Raw genomic sequence first — 16,915 nt, forward strand, 5'->3', positions numbered from 1 at the left:
GTTCTTTTATTCCGCTACATTTTTTTTGAATTTTAACTTCAAATTAAAAGGGCAAAGAGGTCCTGCAGGAGTTAATTTTTCTTTCCATTCAGGGTCAAGCTCCCAACGAAACTGCCTCAGCATTTCAGCTAATGTGATCCTCATTTCAGTTAGAGCTAGTTTCTCTCCCAAACATGCTCTCCGACCTCCATGAAATCCAGTGACAGTACATCTATTCTTGGCAGTTCTCCAGTTTTTTCTTATGGTCTCGATATCTGAACCCCACCTTTCTGGTTCAAAATCATATGCCGTGGAACCCCAGTTTTTAGGATCATGTGATGTTCCAAAATTGTTATAACCGACATATACATTCTTTGGTATAATTATTTCTGCTCCCAATTTGCATGTTCTAGTAGTACATCTATTGATGATCGTGCTTAAGGGAGGATACAATCTGACTGCTTCAAAAAGGAATGCATTCAATAATGGTAAATCAGCCAAGACTTTTGGATCAGTAATCCCACTTATTTCCCGCCTGAGTCTCTCCTGCCATTCATTTGAATATTTAGCAAGAAGGTACAACGAAGTACTGAACAACAACTGCGGGTTCTCATGGCCAGCGACAAGGATAATGACGATATTGTCAGTTAGCTGATTGTAGTCTATTATTTCATTATTATGAGCACGGATCAAATCACTGGCAGCAAAAGTCGTTTGTTCAAATTTGTAGTTATTAATCAGTTCATCCTGAACTCTTTTGACGAGAAGCTCTCTGAAACTAGCCACATCCTTGAAGGCTTTTTTTCTCGAAGGAATTGGAAGTAAATCAAGGAATGGGAATGTTAAAAAGAATGGATGGAAGATTTGCCTCTTAATACAAATCAAGTGCTCATGAAATGCATTTTTTTCCTGCTTTAAAGCACCAAAATCAAAACCGAGCGCAACCTGAGAAATGTTATCCAACGCCAACCTCTGAGATAAAGGGCCCATTTGAATAGAGAACTGTCCTTCTTGAATACTTTTTTCAATCAAATCGCAAAATATTCTGGCATTTTTGAATATAGGAGCGTCATCAAAATGTTGTAGCCCATTTGTCACTGCATTTCTGTAGTCCCTCCAAACTTTCCCATGAGCACTAATTACGTTGTCTCCTGTATAGGCAGCGAGAGCACTGTATGGAATTTTCTTCTGATTACCACTCTTTGCAAAGGTATCCTCATCTTTGAATATTTGTGCCAGGTATTCAGAACGAGAAACGAGAATATTCCAGCGTGATCCAAAAAAAAATTTCACAGCGCCATATTTTTCCATTGGCTCTTTAATATAGAGTTCATATAGCTCCGTTTGATCGATAGAAAATAAAATTGGTAAAAATACCACGTAAAAAGGGATGGTGGGTATTTTTTTTGGGAAATTTAGAGGAGGAACAATAATTGTTAAGACAATGTAGGAAAATAAAAGGAAAATAATCAAACCTAGAAGCTTAAGTATCTCCATTATTGATAGCTTTCTCAGTTGTAATTTTTAGTCTCAAGCAAGCATCAATCTAGAGAAGACGGCTAAGGTACTCAAAAAATTGAAAATATTTTAAGAATGATACGTATACTTTTGTGCTACCTAATATACTTTTTGGAACCATATGACCTGTTATTTCTTTGGTACTTTGTGAGGTTGTATCTTGCGGAGAAAAGGTAGAAATTGTTAGTGTCATCGAAATAAAAAAAGGGAATCAAATTTATTCCGAGAATAAAGAGGGTGAGGTGAATACATGATTGCTCTTCAATTCGAGTATACATACACGTTGATGTTTTTAATTAGAGGCCCTTGGGAAAAAAAAAGTACTGATGTTTACCTTTTTTCGCGATGCGCGTCTGGCCATAAATAAAAGGGTTCTCTTGCCAAGAAAAAATAAAAAAAGTGCCTTACGAGACCCTCTGTGATATAATATGATGAAGTAGGCAACATCGGTTAAGAATAATAAGAAGAATTAAGGGGTAAGCACTTATCAGAATTTGTTGTGCTCTGGTAACACTATTGAATTTGTACAATATTTTCAGAAGAGGTGGTCGAACACGCAAATCAGGGACCCCTTACAAATAAGGGAACATAAGAACAATCACACATCACTTTCTGCATGGCATTGAATCCCTGAGTTGGTTTTCCCAGAAATTAAATCATTAGCCCCTCATGATTTTACTCCGAGATTTCTACTGCTTGTAGCATCAAATGTATTGCAGAATTGTGAAAGGGCACGGTATCCTATGACGTTGCAATAAAAAAATTTTCTTTAAATTTGAATTCTGCGATAGAAATGATGTATAAATATTGGGACAAGGTTGTGAATAAACAGTGGGTTTTTTCAAGCTTTGGTTTATATTAGTCTGTTAACACTTTGAACTCGCTAAACCAAGAAAACAATATCAGAAATGACATTTACAAACAGTTTGCCTTCGGGTTCTGTGCAATCAGCGTCGCCATCTACTTCTTCGTTTTCCTCTTCGACTGATACATTGAAAGATATCGATATCCCTCATAATGGGGCCGACTTGTCCACGTATAGTAAATTTCTGGCTCTTTATTGCAGAAGTGACAGAAATAATGAATTCTACTCTTTAGAAGAAAAACAGAACTGTAAGTTTGGAGAACAATGGCCTACTTTCGTTAAAAGTATTGATAGTTTGGATTGTTCTGGATCTGAAATAAGTGGAAGAATTTCTGAAAGGATTTTACCAGCATCATTAGCCAACAAGTTTACCAATAATTTAGGAGTGGCAATAAAGATTTCTGAATATACGCGTGATGATGAATGCCAAATTCGTGGTTGTGTTACTACAATTGAGAATGAAAATTCTTTCAACAACTGGTTCATATATCATATTTTAAATCAATCTCGCTTGTCTTTAAGCGAACATCCAATTGTAGCCAAAGAAGTTAAATATCATGAACTATTTGCTGATTTTTTTGAGAAAAATTTAAAGAACACAATAGTCAATGATCAATGGAATTTGGATGGGCGCAATTATTTCATTGAACGCTCAAGGTATTTTACCGATAGATACCTGAGAATTGAATGCATCCTGCCAGCATTTCCATGTAAGTCATCTAATGAGCAAAAGGTTTATGGTTCTGTCCCTGATAAAGGCGAAGAACTTGCTTTGAAAAGGCTAATCAAAGCTACTCAAGACCTTGTTGAAATATATCCACCAGGTATGAAAATATGGATCGTTAGCGATGGTCATGTTTTTTCAGATTGTATTGGGGTTGATGATGACGTTGTCAGCACTTATACAGACAAATTACACGAATTGTACGAAAGAGTTGCTATACCAGGTGTTGACGCTATTGGATTTTGTGGATTGAACGAATTATTCTTCAGCGGTGCAGCTAGTGAAATTTTCAACCCAAGTTGGGTCGCCGATATCGAAGTTGCACACTACACAGGAACTCAAATTTGTCCTAAGTCTGATTTATCAAGGCAAATTCTGATGAAAGGCTGTGACACAGACGCGGGTCGTTTGAGAAAACAGATTGCTATAGAAGGTCATCCAAGATTGCATCTGTATAGAGGCTTTTCACGTTTTATGATGGAAGATCTGTCATTATTGGACCATTTCCAAAATTATTCGAGAAAAAAATTCAAGAAAATCATTTCAATGATTGCATTTAATATGATTAAGAGAAATGATGCATATTCGAATCTAGTGGAATTAATATTCCCGCATCATTTAAGAATTTCCATTCATGCGCATACTAACAGCGGGCCCAAATTTGGTATAAAAGTAATCTCCAATGAACAGTGTTCTATTGTCAGTTCACTAGAAGACCTTGATGAACCCAAGTTCGAAGATTTCTTACATATTCCTACACCCTGGCATAATTGCGTCGTCAAAGTGGAAGACGAAAAGGAAAAATACTTTTTAACGAAGTCGAAAGTTATCAAGGATGCTCTTGACAGGGGTGAGTATGACGGTGAATGGAAAGATACTCGTTTCGATATTGGAGAGGGAGGACATTTCGTTATCAAGAAAATCTCTTAATAGTAAAAAGTGATGCTGGATTGACTTAACTTTTCTTCCTTTTTACTTAAACATTAGTTAGTTCGTTCTCTTTTTTTCTTTTTTATGTCTATCTCCCACAGTTTAATTTTGAAAATTGTTTTTAAGAGATGACATTTAATTTTTCGATTAAACAAAAATAAAAAAAATGCAACAATTTTCGCTCACCAAATATCCATTTGTCAGAGGGAGTTGAAACTTTAGCTTAGAAAATTAATATTCAATATATATTTGCCTTACCTTTTCTTTTTTTGGGCGAGCAAGCATGATTTCACAATGCTGCAACAGCTCTAGGTTATCCTGGAGAGGGAACGTTGTTGTCAAAAATAATATTTGAGTTTCAATTGACGTAATTAATGATACTATTAATAATACAGAGCGTATATGAAGTATTGCAAACAATATGCACAGTTCTTTTGGAATGGGAATGAAATTAACGGGTGAGGACGGACTTCACGAAAGTGTTGCGAGCTGACAACTGATCAAATAGCACCCAAATAATCTTCTTTGATACTACCGATTGCGTGAATAGAACTAACTTGACTAATACAACCTTCAATTTTAACTCTGATTCTACTTTTTATTGTAATAACATCTTCTGAGCTCTGGTATGATGGTGGGTTTGAACCCGCATTAAAAGTTAAGTCTTGAGGCATCAGATGCTTTGTAACAAATACTTTCATGGGCCCTACTTGCACTTCAAATCCATGCTGAGAACATGAAACGACTGTACCATCCACTACTTCCCCTTTGAACGGCTTGAAAACTACTGCTCTATATTTCACGTTGAACTCTGCTGACCCATCGGTAGGCAATATTCTACCACGTTGAATATCTATATTATCGTAGTCTAGCACACAAAGAATATATCCAAATTTACCCGTACACGAACCTTCAACCTCTTCTAATAGTTTTGTTTTTAAATATTGCTTCATTCGAGGGCCAAAAAAGGATGGATGAAGGGTAATATTAAGTGAAAGGTCTTTAATGAAAAACATCTTGAGCAATTGAGTTATTCTACAGGGTGAAATGTGTATTTCTATTTTCAGGTTTTTACGGTTATTAATTGCAATAAAGAAGAGTGTGGTAGGAGGAATAAAAAGGGGAGTATACGGTATTCTTGGAGAAAGAGTAGGTGGGCAAACCTGATCGCCGAATAATGGAGAAAAATCGATGAAGTATGCTGGTCTATCTTACTACTTCTTCCAATTAGTAGTAGGAATATTGAATCCATTTTCCTTGTATTTTTCAGAATAGCCATAGGAACACAAGCGAAATCACATACCACGTAATCACGTCTTACGAAAACTCTCCAACGATGAGTGGAAAAGGATAGTACTTTGGTATGGTGTCATTCATGTAGAATGCATAACTTCAAGAGCAAGCAGTGTGTATTAATCCGTAGCCTTCGGAAGAAAGCAGACAAAAAGGTACATCACATCAAGAGCAAGCATGCCACGATTCACGATCGGCCCCAAAAATGTGTTCTATCCATTACAAAATACGTTTGGAGTGGGCAGTTACAAGCCGGAGCAGGTTGGAATAAGATCATTAGCTTCAGTGGTGGAAAGCTCGTCGAAAAAAGCCAGCGTCAACGGCAATGGAAAAGATATAAAAGTTAGCGAAAGGATCTATGAGTGGACAAAGGCAGGTGTAAAGCAAGGCAAGGAACATTTTAAAGTTGGTGGCAACAAGGCCTATCTCCCCAAGGCCAGGATCATCCTATTAAGACCTAACGCGAAGCATACTCCGTATCAAGCTAAGTTCATCGTTCCAAAGTCATTTAACAAACTGGACCTTAGGGACTACCTTTATCATGTCTACGGGTTAAGGGCGATGAATATCACAACACAGCTGTTGCATGGAAAGTTCAACCGCATGAACCTACAAACAACACGGTTCAGAGAGCCGCAGATCAAGAAAATGACTATCGAAATGGAGGAACCTTTCATCTGGCCCGAGGAACCTCTTCCGGCTGAAAACACCTTCTGGGACAGCACAACACCTGATAACATGGAAAAATACCGAGAGGAAAGACTCAACTGTCTGGGCTCAGATGCCAATAAACCTGGTACAGCGTTCGATGGAGTCGTGGGGCCTTACGAGCGGGTCGCCCAGCCATTTGTACCTCGCTTCTGGAAACGTGAAATAAATAATAAGCGAGAGCGTTGTGCCGCGGAATTGCAACGCGCAAATAAACTAATTGCCCTGAACAGGTACGTGAAAGATCTACAATAGAACATTCTCCTCACCTTCTTTCACACACTCACACACAAATACACACCACCACGCACCCCTCGCCCTTGTATATACGCAGCAAATTAAATAAATTTTAAGCAAAAAAAGAAAAAAAAAAAAAAAAAAAGGAAAACATCACTTTCTTCGCAATAGATGCAAAACGTATGAAGTGGCTACAGGACAGATACCAATAAAAGACAACAGCAAATCATGCAAGAAAGAATAATGATGCTATTCTCTCTTCTCCTCCGAACCGCGGTCCGTTCTTCTTATTGTCTGTTTATTTTGTCTTTGTTAACTGCTACTGCAAATGCCAGGCGCAAGAGCATTGGTTGCTGCACATGTTTTTTCAGGGTCGCCTCCGTGGAAGCGGAATGCAATGCGTGGATCTCGGGAGGCACCGCGGAACGAGTATAAGGGACGCTCCGCGTGCTCGTTCCGCGGAGAATCAAGCTATTCTGCGAGGGGCCGATCTGCAACGCACGGTGCCGGGGCTAAGGCCTGTCACGATGGGTCAAAAGATGAGGGAGAATACTAGTGCTACTGCTGCCCGAGGCCTCAGTAGTAGGGATCGAAAAGGGAGCTTATGGACGTAAAGAGATATATAAGATACCGTTCTCTGCCGGACCCAAGATGCTCTCTTGTGCTGTTGTAATGGGAGAATTCCTTGCCTTGTTAAACATACGTGATACACAGCTAAAGCATACTACTATTTGTACTTTATAGTTCTTCTACACTTACGACTGCTACTACTACTACTGCTACCATCAGGATACAATAGTCGCTATAAGAATATATAAATCACACCCACGCATACAATAAACAGAATCCTATGTCGTCGGGCATCAGAGACGTCGAGAATCAGGATTCGCAGAGCTCGAGTTCGAGTTCGAGTTCGAACTCTGCTGCGCAATCCATTGGACAGCACCCATATCGCGGCTTCGACAGCGAAGCCGCAGAAAGGGTGCATGAGTTGGCCAGGACGCTCACATCACAAAGTGTACTCCATACAGCTAATTCAAACAACATTGACAATAACAGCTCCTCCAGCAACCATAATACACACAATGCGGACTCCAGGTCCATCTTTTCTACGGATATGGAGGGTGTAAACCCAGTATTCACTAACCCGGACACCCCGGGTTACAATCCCAAACTGGACCCTAACAGTGATCAGTTCTCCAGTACAGCTTGGGTACAAAATATGGCAAACATATCTACGTCCGACCCTGATTTCTACAAACCGTATTCACTTGGTTGTGTGTGGAAGAATCTGAGTGCGTCAGGGGACTCTGCAGATGTGTCATATCAGTCCACGTTTACTAACATCATCCCTAAGCTGCTAACGAAAGGGCTCAGGTTGCTGAAGTCTTCCAAAGAGGAGGACACTTTCCAGATCCTAAAGCCCATGGATGGCTGCCTTTATCCAGGCGAACTGTTGGTCGTCCTCGGTAGACCAGGGTCAGGTTGTACTACGCTACTAAAATCCATTTCTTCCAACTCGCACGGGTTCAAAATCGCGAAAGACTCAATTATCTCGTACAGCGGTTTGTCTAGCTCTGAGATTAAGAAGCACTATCGTGGGGAAGTCGTTTACAATGCAGAATCAGATATCCATTTGCCGCATCTTACCGTATACCAGACGCTTTTTACTGTTGCGAGAATGAAGACACCGCAAAATCGTATTAAGGGCGTAGACAGAGAATCGTATGCCAATCACGTGACGGAGGTTGCAATGGCCACTTATGGTCTTTCACATACTAGGGATACCAAGGTTGGGAACGATTTGGTTAGAGGTGTTTCCGGTGGTGAAAGAAAGCGTGTTTCCATTGCCGAGGTCGCGATCTGTGGGGCCAGATTTCAATGTTGGGATAATGCTACCAGAGGTTTGGATTCTGCCACTGCTTTGGAGTTCATTCGTGCTTTGAAAACGCAAGCTGATATAGGAAAGACGGCTGCCACAGTGGCCATCTACCAATGTTCCCAGGATGCTTACGATCTTTTTGATAAGGTCTGTGTCTTGGATGATGGTTACCAACTTTATTTTGGGCCTGCCAAGGATGCTAAAAAGTATTTCCAAGACATGGGGTATTATTGTCCCCCTAGACAAACTACAGCAGATTTCTTAACTTCAATTACAAGTCCTACTGAAAGAATTATCAGCAAAGAATTCACCGAAAAGGGCATCAAAGTGCCCCAAACGCCAAAGGATATGGCCGAATACTGGCTGCAATCAGATACATACAATAATCTAATAAAAGACATAGACTCTTCTTTGGGGCAGAATACCGACGAGCTACGTGATATTATCGAGAATGCACACCATGCTAAACAGGCAAAAAGAGCACCACCTTCCTCTCCCTACGTCGTTAACTATGGCATGCAAGTGAAATACTTGCTGATAAGAAATTTTTGGAGAATGAAACAAAGTGCCAGTGTTACTCTGTGGCAAGTCATCGGAAACTCCGTCATGGCTTTCATTTTAGGTTCAATGTTCTACAAAGTGATGAAGAAGAATGATACTTCCACATTTTACTTCCGTGGTGCTGCAATGTTTTTTGCCATTCTATTTAATGCATTTTCATGTCTTTTGGAAATCTTTAGTTTGTATGAAACAAGACCTATAACTGAAAAGCACAGAACCTATTCTCTGTACCACCCAAGTGCTGACGCATTTGCCTCTGTCTTGTCTGAAATGCCCCCAAAATTAATCACTGCTGTATGCTTCAACATCATCTTTTACTTCCTAGTCGACTTCAAAAGAGATGGCGGTGTCTTCTTCTTTTATTTTTTAATTAATATCATCGCTACTTTCACTTTATCGCATTTGTTTAGATGCGTTGGTTCGTTGACTAAAACGTTACAGGAGGCTATGGTCCCCGCTTCGATGTTGTTATTGGCAATTGCTATGTATACAGGATTTGCCATCCCCAGAACCAAGATTCTAGGTTGGTCCATTTGGATTTGGTATATCAACCCTTTAGCATATCTTTTTGAATCTTTAATGGTTAATGAATTCCACAATCGAAAATTCCGCTGTGCTCAATACGTACCTGCTGGCCCTGGTTATCAGAATGTGACCGGTACCCAGCATGTTTGTTCCGCTGTCGGTGCTTATCCCGGTAACAACTATGTTTTAGGTGATGATTTCTTAAAGGAAAGTTACGATTATGAGCACAAGCACAAGTGGCGTGGATTTGGTATCGGTATGGCGTATGTTGTTTTCTTCTTCTTTGTCTATTTAATCCTTTGCGAGTACAACGAAGGTGCCAAACAAAAAGGTGAAATGGTTGTGTTCTTAAGATCTAAGATCAAGCAACTAAAAAAAGAGGGTAAATTACAAGATAAACACAAGCCCAGAGACATTGAAAACAATATAGGCAGTTCTCCAGATTCCGCTACTACGGAGAAGAAACTATTAGATGATAGTTCCGAGAGATCTGATAGTTCTTCAGACAATGCCGGATTAAGTCTAAGCAAATCGGAAGCAATTTTCCACTGGCGTGATTTATGTTACGATGTTCCTGTGAAAGGTGGTCAAAGACGAATCTTGAATAATGTGGATGGTTGGGTGAAGCCAGGCACTTTAACAGCCTTAATGGGAGCTTCAGGTGCCGGTAAAACAACTTTATTGGATTGTTTGGCTGAAAGAGTTACCATGGGTGTCATTACCGGTAATATTTTTGTCGATGGTCGTTTGCGTGATGAATCGTTTCCAAGATCTATCGGTTATTGTCAACAACAAGATTTGCATTTAAAAACAGCCACAGTAAGAGAATCCCTAAGATTTTCTGCTTATTTGCGTCAACCATCATCAGTTTCCATTGAAGAAAAGAATAAGTATGTGGAAGAAGTTATCAAAATTTTGGAAATGGAAAAGTATTCAGACGCTGTTGTTGGAATTGCAGGTGAAGGTTTAAACGTTGAACAAAGAAAAAGACTTACTATTGGTGTCGAGCTCGCAGCCAGACCTAAACTTTTGGTCTTTCTTGATGAACCAACATCAGGTCTAGATTCTCAAACTGCTTGGGATACATGTCAACTTATGAGAAAACTGGCTACTCACGGCCAAGCAATTCTTTGTACTATTCATCAACCATCTGCTATCTTAATGCAACAATTTGATAGATTACTGTTCATGCAAAGAGGCGGTCAAACTGTTTATTTTGGGGATTTAGGTGAAGGATGTAAAACTATGATTGATTATTTTGAAGGCAAGGGAGCTCATAAATGTCCACCTGATGCCAATCCTGCCGAATGGATGTTAGAAGTTGTGGGTGCTGCACCTGGTTCACACGCCAGTCAAGACTACAATGAAGTATGGAGAAATTCAGATGAATACAAGGCAGTTCAGAAAGAATTGGATTGGATGGAAAAAAATTTACCAGGCAGATCGAAAGAACCAACTGCAGAAGAACATAAACCATTTGCTGCATCATTATACTATCAGTTTAAAATGGTGACCGTTCGTTTGTTTCAACAATACTGGAGATCCCCTGATTATCTATGGTCAAAATTCGTTTTGACTATATTTAATCAAATTTTCATCGGGTTTACTTTTTTTAAAGCTGATAGAAGTTTACAAGGGTTACAAAATCAAATGTTATCAATATTCATGTATACGGTTATCTTCAATCCTATCCTACAACAGTATTTGCCATCTTTTGTGCAGCAGAGGGATTTGTATGAAGCCAGAGAACGTCCTTCGAGAACATTTTCGTGGATTGCGTTTTTCCTTTCTCAAATCATTGTTGAAATTCCATGGAACATTTTAGCGGGTACACTTGCTTATTGTATTTACTATTATACAGTTGGATTTTATTCGAATGCTTCAGCTGCTGACCAACTTCATGAGAGAGGTGCCCTGTTTTGGCTATTCTCTATCGCCTTCTATGTCTACATTGGCTCTATGGGTTTGCTCATGATATCTTTTAACGAAGTTGCTGAAACAGCAGCTCATATGGGGTCGCTATTGTTCACGATGGCATTATCGTTCTGTGGTGTTATGGCTACTCCTAGTGCCATGCCAAGATTTTGGATTTTTATGTATAGAGTTTCACCTCTGACCTATATGATTGATGCATTATTGGCTGTTGGTGTCGCCAATGTCGACGTTAAATGTTCAGATTATGAAATGCTCAAGTTTACTCCACCATCGGGAACCACATGTGGTGACTATATGGCAGGATACATCAAAATGGCCGGAACAGGTTACTTAGGTGACCCATCTGCGACGGACTTATGTAGTTTTTGTCCGGTGTCTACTACCAACGCTTACCTAGCTACCGTTAGTTCTCATTATTACAGAAGATGGAGAAATTACGGTATTTTTATCTGCTATATTGCTTTTGACTATATTGCTGCAACATTCTTGTATTGGTTATCCAGAGTACCTAAGAATAGCGGTAAAATATCTGAACAGCCCAGAAAGTAATGTCATTTTCCCCCCTTTTTTTAGTTTTATCTATTATTGTCTGTTTACTTAATTTTCATATATAATAAATTAATGTTTTTTGTTTAATGTCAGTATTCCTTCAAGCTAAAGGTTAATAGTAATCAACATAAACACATGCACTTATTCGAAGAATATCTTCTTTAAACATCTAGATCTATTTGATTTCTTTAGTTTTGATATACAATAAAGTGTCACGAAAGAACACTTAATGCTAAGTAACTGACAGTATGACACTTTCGGAGTCGAATTGGATGATTCCATCCTTGTTTGATTTAGAAATGCAAACACTGAACTCGTACTGGCCTTTTTCAATTGGAATAATCTCCAAGTTAACTTCTGAGGCTTTGACTGTACTAATTGGCATGGTTAATGAACCATTATACAAAATTCTTCTATTCGATCTTGGTAATAACTTTGATGTCTTTCTATCGAGAATTATAATGTCTAAGAAATTTATAATTGAATTTTGTTTTTTTCTGCAAATACTGGTTGGCTCCGCCAATATTTTCAAGTTAATCCTTTTTCCCACTTTGACTTTTGGCTCATCGAGGAATAGTTGTACTTCAAAAAATAATCTCCCAGGGTATATCGTGTGCACCATTTTATGATCGAACTTCTCTATGAACTTGTTGAAATCTACTGAACCTCTTACAGATTGATCTGTGGTCAATTTCCAATTACATTTAAGCCTGGAGATAATATATTCGCGGCACCAAAATTTTTGTCTCATTTCGATGGTTTGTTCTTCGTTCAAACCACTTTGAATAAATTGCCTGTCCGGATTAAATCTTGGTATAGGTATGTTCTCAAAATTATTTTCTTTATAGTTAATTTTTCTTATAGGAACAATAACTCTGGAGGTATGACTTGCTTCCACATGATACTCATTACTGGTAAAGTCTTCAAATTGAACATTTAACTTAATCCCATCAATCCAAGAATTCCTAAAGTCCAATAATAATAATATAAAATCTCTTGGATGAAGATTGACGTTCGCACGTTTTTGGGTCATTACATACTCGATCCAATCAACGTTTTCAACCTGTGAGCTGAAAAGTTCATTTAGTGGAATAATGTCCATACTTGGTACTTCAATGGTTCTCCTCAACGTTACTTCATAGGGTATTGATAACTTTTTTAAATAAACGCAGGATTCATCAGCAGCACTCATACCATATTCGATCAATAAATCGAACCCCGTAAAATTAAATGGAACAGCAGTATTATCTAATTCCAAGTCAAATGTGATAGTTTCATTTGGCTTAATTATCGTTGGTGTTTTTATAATACGTACACAAGACTTGGACAACCAATCTAGCTGTTTTTCCATGATATACAAATCATCAGGTAGCATTTTTTTCCAATAATCAGGTTTCAGCATTTGTTCAATACTATTTATTGGAATGATTTTTATATGATTTATTGCACAACTTAGTGATTTGTTTCTCACCGTTACATGGAAATCAGTTTTGGTTCCATCTAGCATCATCCATGAGTTTCTTGTCATTTTGGAAGTACATAATAATTCTAATTGTGGTTGTTCTGGCAGGATTTTGATTCTTAGTTTATCACACATAACTTTAATGCTTTCACGTTCTACTTCGGTAGGATTAAAATTTCTGGAATCTTTTATAATATCGAATTGTTGAAGCGGAAGTTGTAAGACAGAGATTTTTAAGGACGAAATTTCGTAGAATTTTTTATAGGTCGGTTTTTTTATAATTAAAGGCAGTGTAATGGATCTCATTGATTCTGCTTTAACATTATACGGTGCTGAATACATTATAGCTTTTTGGTCAATTTCACAAAATTCAGTTATATCTTTGTCAAGTTGAATATCGTTGATTGTAAAGTCAAGTTTAAAAGGATTCTGTACTCTGCAAGTGAATTCTGCCCTATCTCCAACTAAAAATACCAAGTTAGGAAACTTAGCACTACTATCTGGAATTATAGAGGTTGGTTGAACTCGTTTGAAAGGATTGAAAACTTCCTGTGGGTTGATTTCCTGTGACTTATGTTTATTTTTCGGATTCTCTAAACTGTTTATATCTGTTTCTAAAGGAATTTGATTCAAAGTAGGATCGTTATCCAATATCCTATTTATAACAACTTCTCTTAAGAGAAAAGGATCCCAATAACGAGTAATAGACCCATTGGCAATTGATGGCTGGATGTATTCTCTAAACAAAATTTCTTGCTCTCGCTGGCTTAATAGATGCGTATATTTTGTAATTAGCATCGAGCTAAAATTAGCGAGGTATTCAAAGTCACCAATTTTTCTTGAAACTTTAATGCATAGTTGTAAAATCTTTTTCTGTATGTTCAACCAAGTAAATTGAGCTGCTCCATTCACGTTGATTTTATCATCTTTTTTGTTAATATCGAATAGCTCTATAATTGTATCAAGTAGTAACCTATAGTCTGGATGCCATGCTATCTTATTTGGGGTCGCCAAAAGGGCAACCATCAGTAATCTTAACACAAACAGTTGCTTTCTTTTATATCCTAAAACGCGATAAACTTCTGCCAGCGTAGAGTAGATTTTTATTTGAGCTTCAATTTGCATTTCCTTCAATTGTAATTCAAATAGTTTATTGGTGTAGAAATAAATCTCAAACCTCGGAAATATAGGATTATTAGGAATATTTGACAAGGGTTCGTGCTGATTATTCACAATGTTATCTAAAACATCTTTTGAAAACTCTGAACTTTTATAGCACGAGGTCATAAAAGTTAAAGTCTTTAGCAAGAATTCACAATAAACGACCTGCGGAGCATATTCACTATTGTGCATTAGGCTTAAATCATAGTAATATAAGACTTTATCAGATATGCACTTTATCAACAACGGGAGATTGATACTTTCAACGTCAATATTTAGTGCTGGTGCGGACAAAGACATAATCGAATTTCTAGGAGACTGCATAGCAGCTATAGATATGCTGTTTCTTGGTGTAACTGATGTGGTTGAACTTACTGCAGCTTTACTTTTGGTATCTACAGGCGAAACACCGGTTGAACCGGTTTCTAAATTGACCTTTTCCACAGGGCAAATAAGACTCACGATCTGTGGAATTTGGTATGACAAACCGAGGTAAGATAAAAGCAAAAAACAGATAGAAACACCGTCAAGAGCAGAACCTAACCATAGATAATCACGCACTTTGTACAGTATTGTAATCGCATCAACAAAACTGTTCAACGCATCGACATATCTTCCGGCCAATAATTGGAAATTCCCCAAAATTTTCAATTGCCTGCCCAGTGACTTTTGTTGGGCCCTGTTCTCAGATGTTGAAAGTGTAGTAGCTAGCTTCAAAGAGGCAGATCTTTTTATACTGTTGGTGGTCATTTCAAAAGAAGACAACCTCTTTGAAGCACTAGCAGCAGTCCCTGCTTTAGATGAACTTGAGACGGAGGATGCTGTCGACATGGATGTAGTAGATGATGAAGATATGTAACTCTTTTGCCTGATCAGTGTTGTCTTTAGTACGGAGTTTCCCCCAATTGCACCTGGAGATCTCAGAGTAACATGCTTATATGAAGAGTAGTAGTTGTTCAACGCAGTTAAAAAGTTCTTTGCTATGTCACACATGATCGTTTCTATATTTTTCTGCATATCTCGTGAAGATGCGAATATATTTTCCGTAGTATTGATAATTTGTTCAACCTCTTTAGTAAGCGAAGACGACGTATACACCAAATTCGATGAAATCAAAGTTGGGTACTTCTCCTTCATGAGGCTCAAATTATTCAAAGGATCACTACAATCGTTCACCAGCCCAATAATGACAAAAGTTTTCCGAAACGGCTCGAAATCGTAAAGAAACAATTCCAATGCATCGTCATGATCAATAGTCAAAAATTCAAAAAACAACTTTCCATGAGGGAACCCTTGTGGTGTGAAGATAGGACTGTCGATAGGAGTAACATCAGATAGGTGGATTTCATTGAATTCGGAAAGTTTTCCCACCACATCGTTAAACTCTTCTCGCGTCCAATGACCAATTGGTATTACTAGAGTCCTAATTTTAGACGGGCCAACATAACTTGCGAAATGCGTAAGAATATTCATGGTTTTTTCTTCCCTGTAGCAGGTTGTTAGCCGCACCTTAACCACCTATGTTCAAAGCCCTTCGAAGTATGGTCTGGCTCAGTTCTACTTCTAATGAAAACACTTAAGCATTTACACATGCACATTCATATACAACTTTATACGTATTTACATACATTTTATTCAAAGCCTTTAAGATCTTTTTGTCACAATACATGTATCATGATTTACGACGCGGAAAGTTTCGCGCCTCAGTTGAAGAATGTCAATATAAAGTGAGAACTACCATTTTATTCTCATTTGTGGAGTTGCTGCAAAACCTTGTAGGTGGCGTCAACAATAGCGATGTGCTCAGCAGCGTGCACTCTTTGCTCATACTGCTCCAGTGTTTCTTTGCCGGGTATTATTTCAAGTTGTTTCACCACCAATGGTTCGCCCTTATCGACCTCCTCGATAACATAGTGTACCATACATCCGGCAGTCAATGGCTTGTTCTCGTCCTGGCATTTACGCCATGCCATCTCGATCGCATGCGTGGTACCGTCGAAGCAACCTGGTAGCGCAGGGTGTAAATTTAATATTGGCACACACTGTAGTTGGCTTAAAAAGGTAGATCCGAGGATCAACAACCAGCCCGCACAGATGATAACATCGGGCTTTTCCTCCAGAACCAGCTTTGCCAGATCGGTTTCAAACTGGTTTCTTGCTTCGGCCCTTGCGGCCTTGTCCTCTTTTGCAATGCCTTTTGTGTATGGATATAGCGAACAAACCTTGGTGGGAATGTTATTCTCAGCTGCCCTAGTAAGCCCGTATGCCTTCTTGCTGGAAGATATGACAGAAACGATCCGAGCATTGTCGCCCAATTTGCCCTGCTTTTGGGCATCGATCAAAGCCTGCAAGTTGGAACCGGAGCCGGATATCAATACGACAATCCTAGCCATGTTTTCGAAAGATTGAAGTTATGTCTTGTTTTTTCACTATTCTCGATGCCAGTTAAACCATCAAACCATGGAGTAAAGCCTCTAGCCATCTAGATATATCCTTCTCTTTGCTGATCACTCTATATAAGTTTCCTCTTGCTGCAATAAAAAAGAGTCAGAGTCACTAACCACGAGTCACCCATTCGAGCCCTCA

The 16,915-nt window shown here is 38.6% G+C and overlaps 7 protein-coding genes across 7 annotated transcripts; 3 read left to right on the forward strand and 4 right to left on the reverse strand.

Annotated features, from left to right (window-relative positions):
* Positions 1 to 6: 6 nt before the first annotated feature.
* Positions 7 to 1,476, reverse strand: DIT2 (putative cytochrome P450; the record flags this gene model as incomplete). Its single annotated transcript, XM_056221602.1, has 1 exon — positions 7 to 1,476. The coding sequence occupies one exon, from the start codon at positions 1,474 to 1,476 to the stop codon at positions 7 to 9; it is 1,470 nt and encodes a 489-aa protein (XP_056081376.1).
* A 929-nt stretch (positions 1,477 to 2,405) lies between these two features.
* Positions 2,406 to 4,016, forward strand: DIT1 (Dit1p; the record flags this gene model as incomplete). The annotated part of the gene is made up of 1 exon (XM_056221603.1): positions 2,406 to 4,016. The coding sequence occupies one exon, from the start codon at positions 2,406 to 2,408 to the stop codon at positions 4,014 to 4,016; it is 1,611 nt and encodes a 536-aa protein (XP_056081377.1).
* A 500-nt stretch (positions 4,017 to 4,516) lies between these two features.
* On the reverse strand, positions 4,517 to 5,032 carry RPB7 (DNA-directed RNA polymerase II subunit RPB7; the record flags this gene model as incomplete). Its single annotated transcript, XM_056221604.1, has 1 exon — positions 4,517 to 5,032. The coding sequence occupies one exon, from the start codon at positions 5,030 to 5,032 to the stop codon at positions 4,517 to 4,519; it is 516 nt and encodes a 171-aa protein (XP_056081378.1).
* Positions 5,033 to 5,486: 454 nt separating this feature from the next.
* Positions 5,487 to 6,272, forward strand: MRP20 (mitochondrial 54S ribosomal protein uL23m; the record flags this gene model as incomplete). Its single annotated transcript, XM_056221605.1, has 1 exon — positions 5,487 to 6,272. One exon carries the CDS (start codon positions 5,487 to 5,489, stop codon positions 6,270 to 6,272), a length of 786 nt encoding a protein of 261 aa, XP_056081379.1.
* Positions 6,273 to 7,104: 832 nt separating this feature from the next.
* On the forward strand, positions 7,105 to 11,706 carry PDR15 (ATP-binding cassette multidrug transporter PDR15; the record flags this gene model as incomplete). The annotated part of the gene is made up of 1 exon (XM_056221606.1): positions 7,105 to 11,706. The coding sequence occupies one exon, from the start codon at positions 7,105 to 7,107 to the stop codon at positions 11,704 to 11,706; it is 4,602 nt and encodes a 1,533-aa protein (XP_056081380.1).
* A 232-nt stretch (positions 11,707 to 11,938) lies between these two features.
* Positions 11,939 to 15,802, reverse strand: TRS120 (TRAPPII-specific subunit TRS120; the record flags this gene model as incomplete). Its single annotated transcript, XM_056221607.1, has 1 exon — positions 11,939 to 15,802. One exon carries the CDS (start codon positions 15,800 to 15,802, stop codon positions 11,939 to 11,941), a length of 3,864 nt encoding a protein of 1,287 aa, XP_056081381.1.
* Positions 15,803 to 16,077: 275 nt separating this feature from the next.
* ADE8 (phosphoribosylglycinamide formyltransferase) lies at positions 16,078 to 16,722 on the reverse strand (the record flags this gene model as incomplete). Its single annotated transcript, XM_056221608.1, has 1 exon — positions 16,078 to 16,722. The coding sequence occupies one exon, from the start codon at positions 16,720 to 16,722 to the stop codon at positions 16,078 to 16,080; it is 645 nt and encodes a 214-aa protein (XP_056081382.1).
* Positions 16,723 to 16,915: the final 193 nt, after the last annotated feature.

The sequence above is a fragment of the Saccharomyces mikatae genome (assembly GCF_947241705.1).
Source record: "Saccharomyces mikatae IFO 1815 strain IFO1815 genome assembly, chromosome: 4".
Lineage (NCBI taxonomy): Eukaryota > Fungi > Ascomycota > Saccharomycetes > Saccharomycetales > Saccharomycetaceae > Saccharomyces > Saccharomyces mikatae.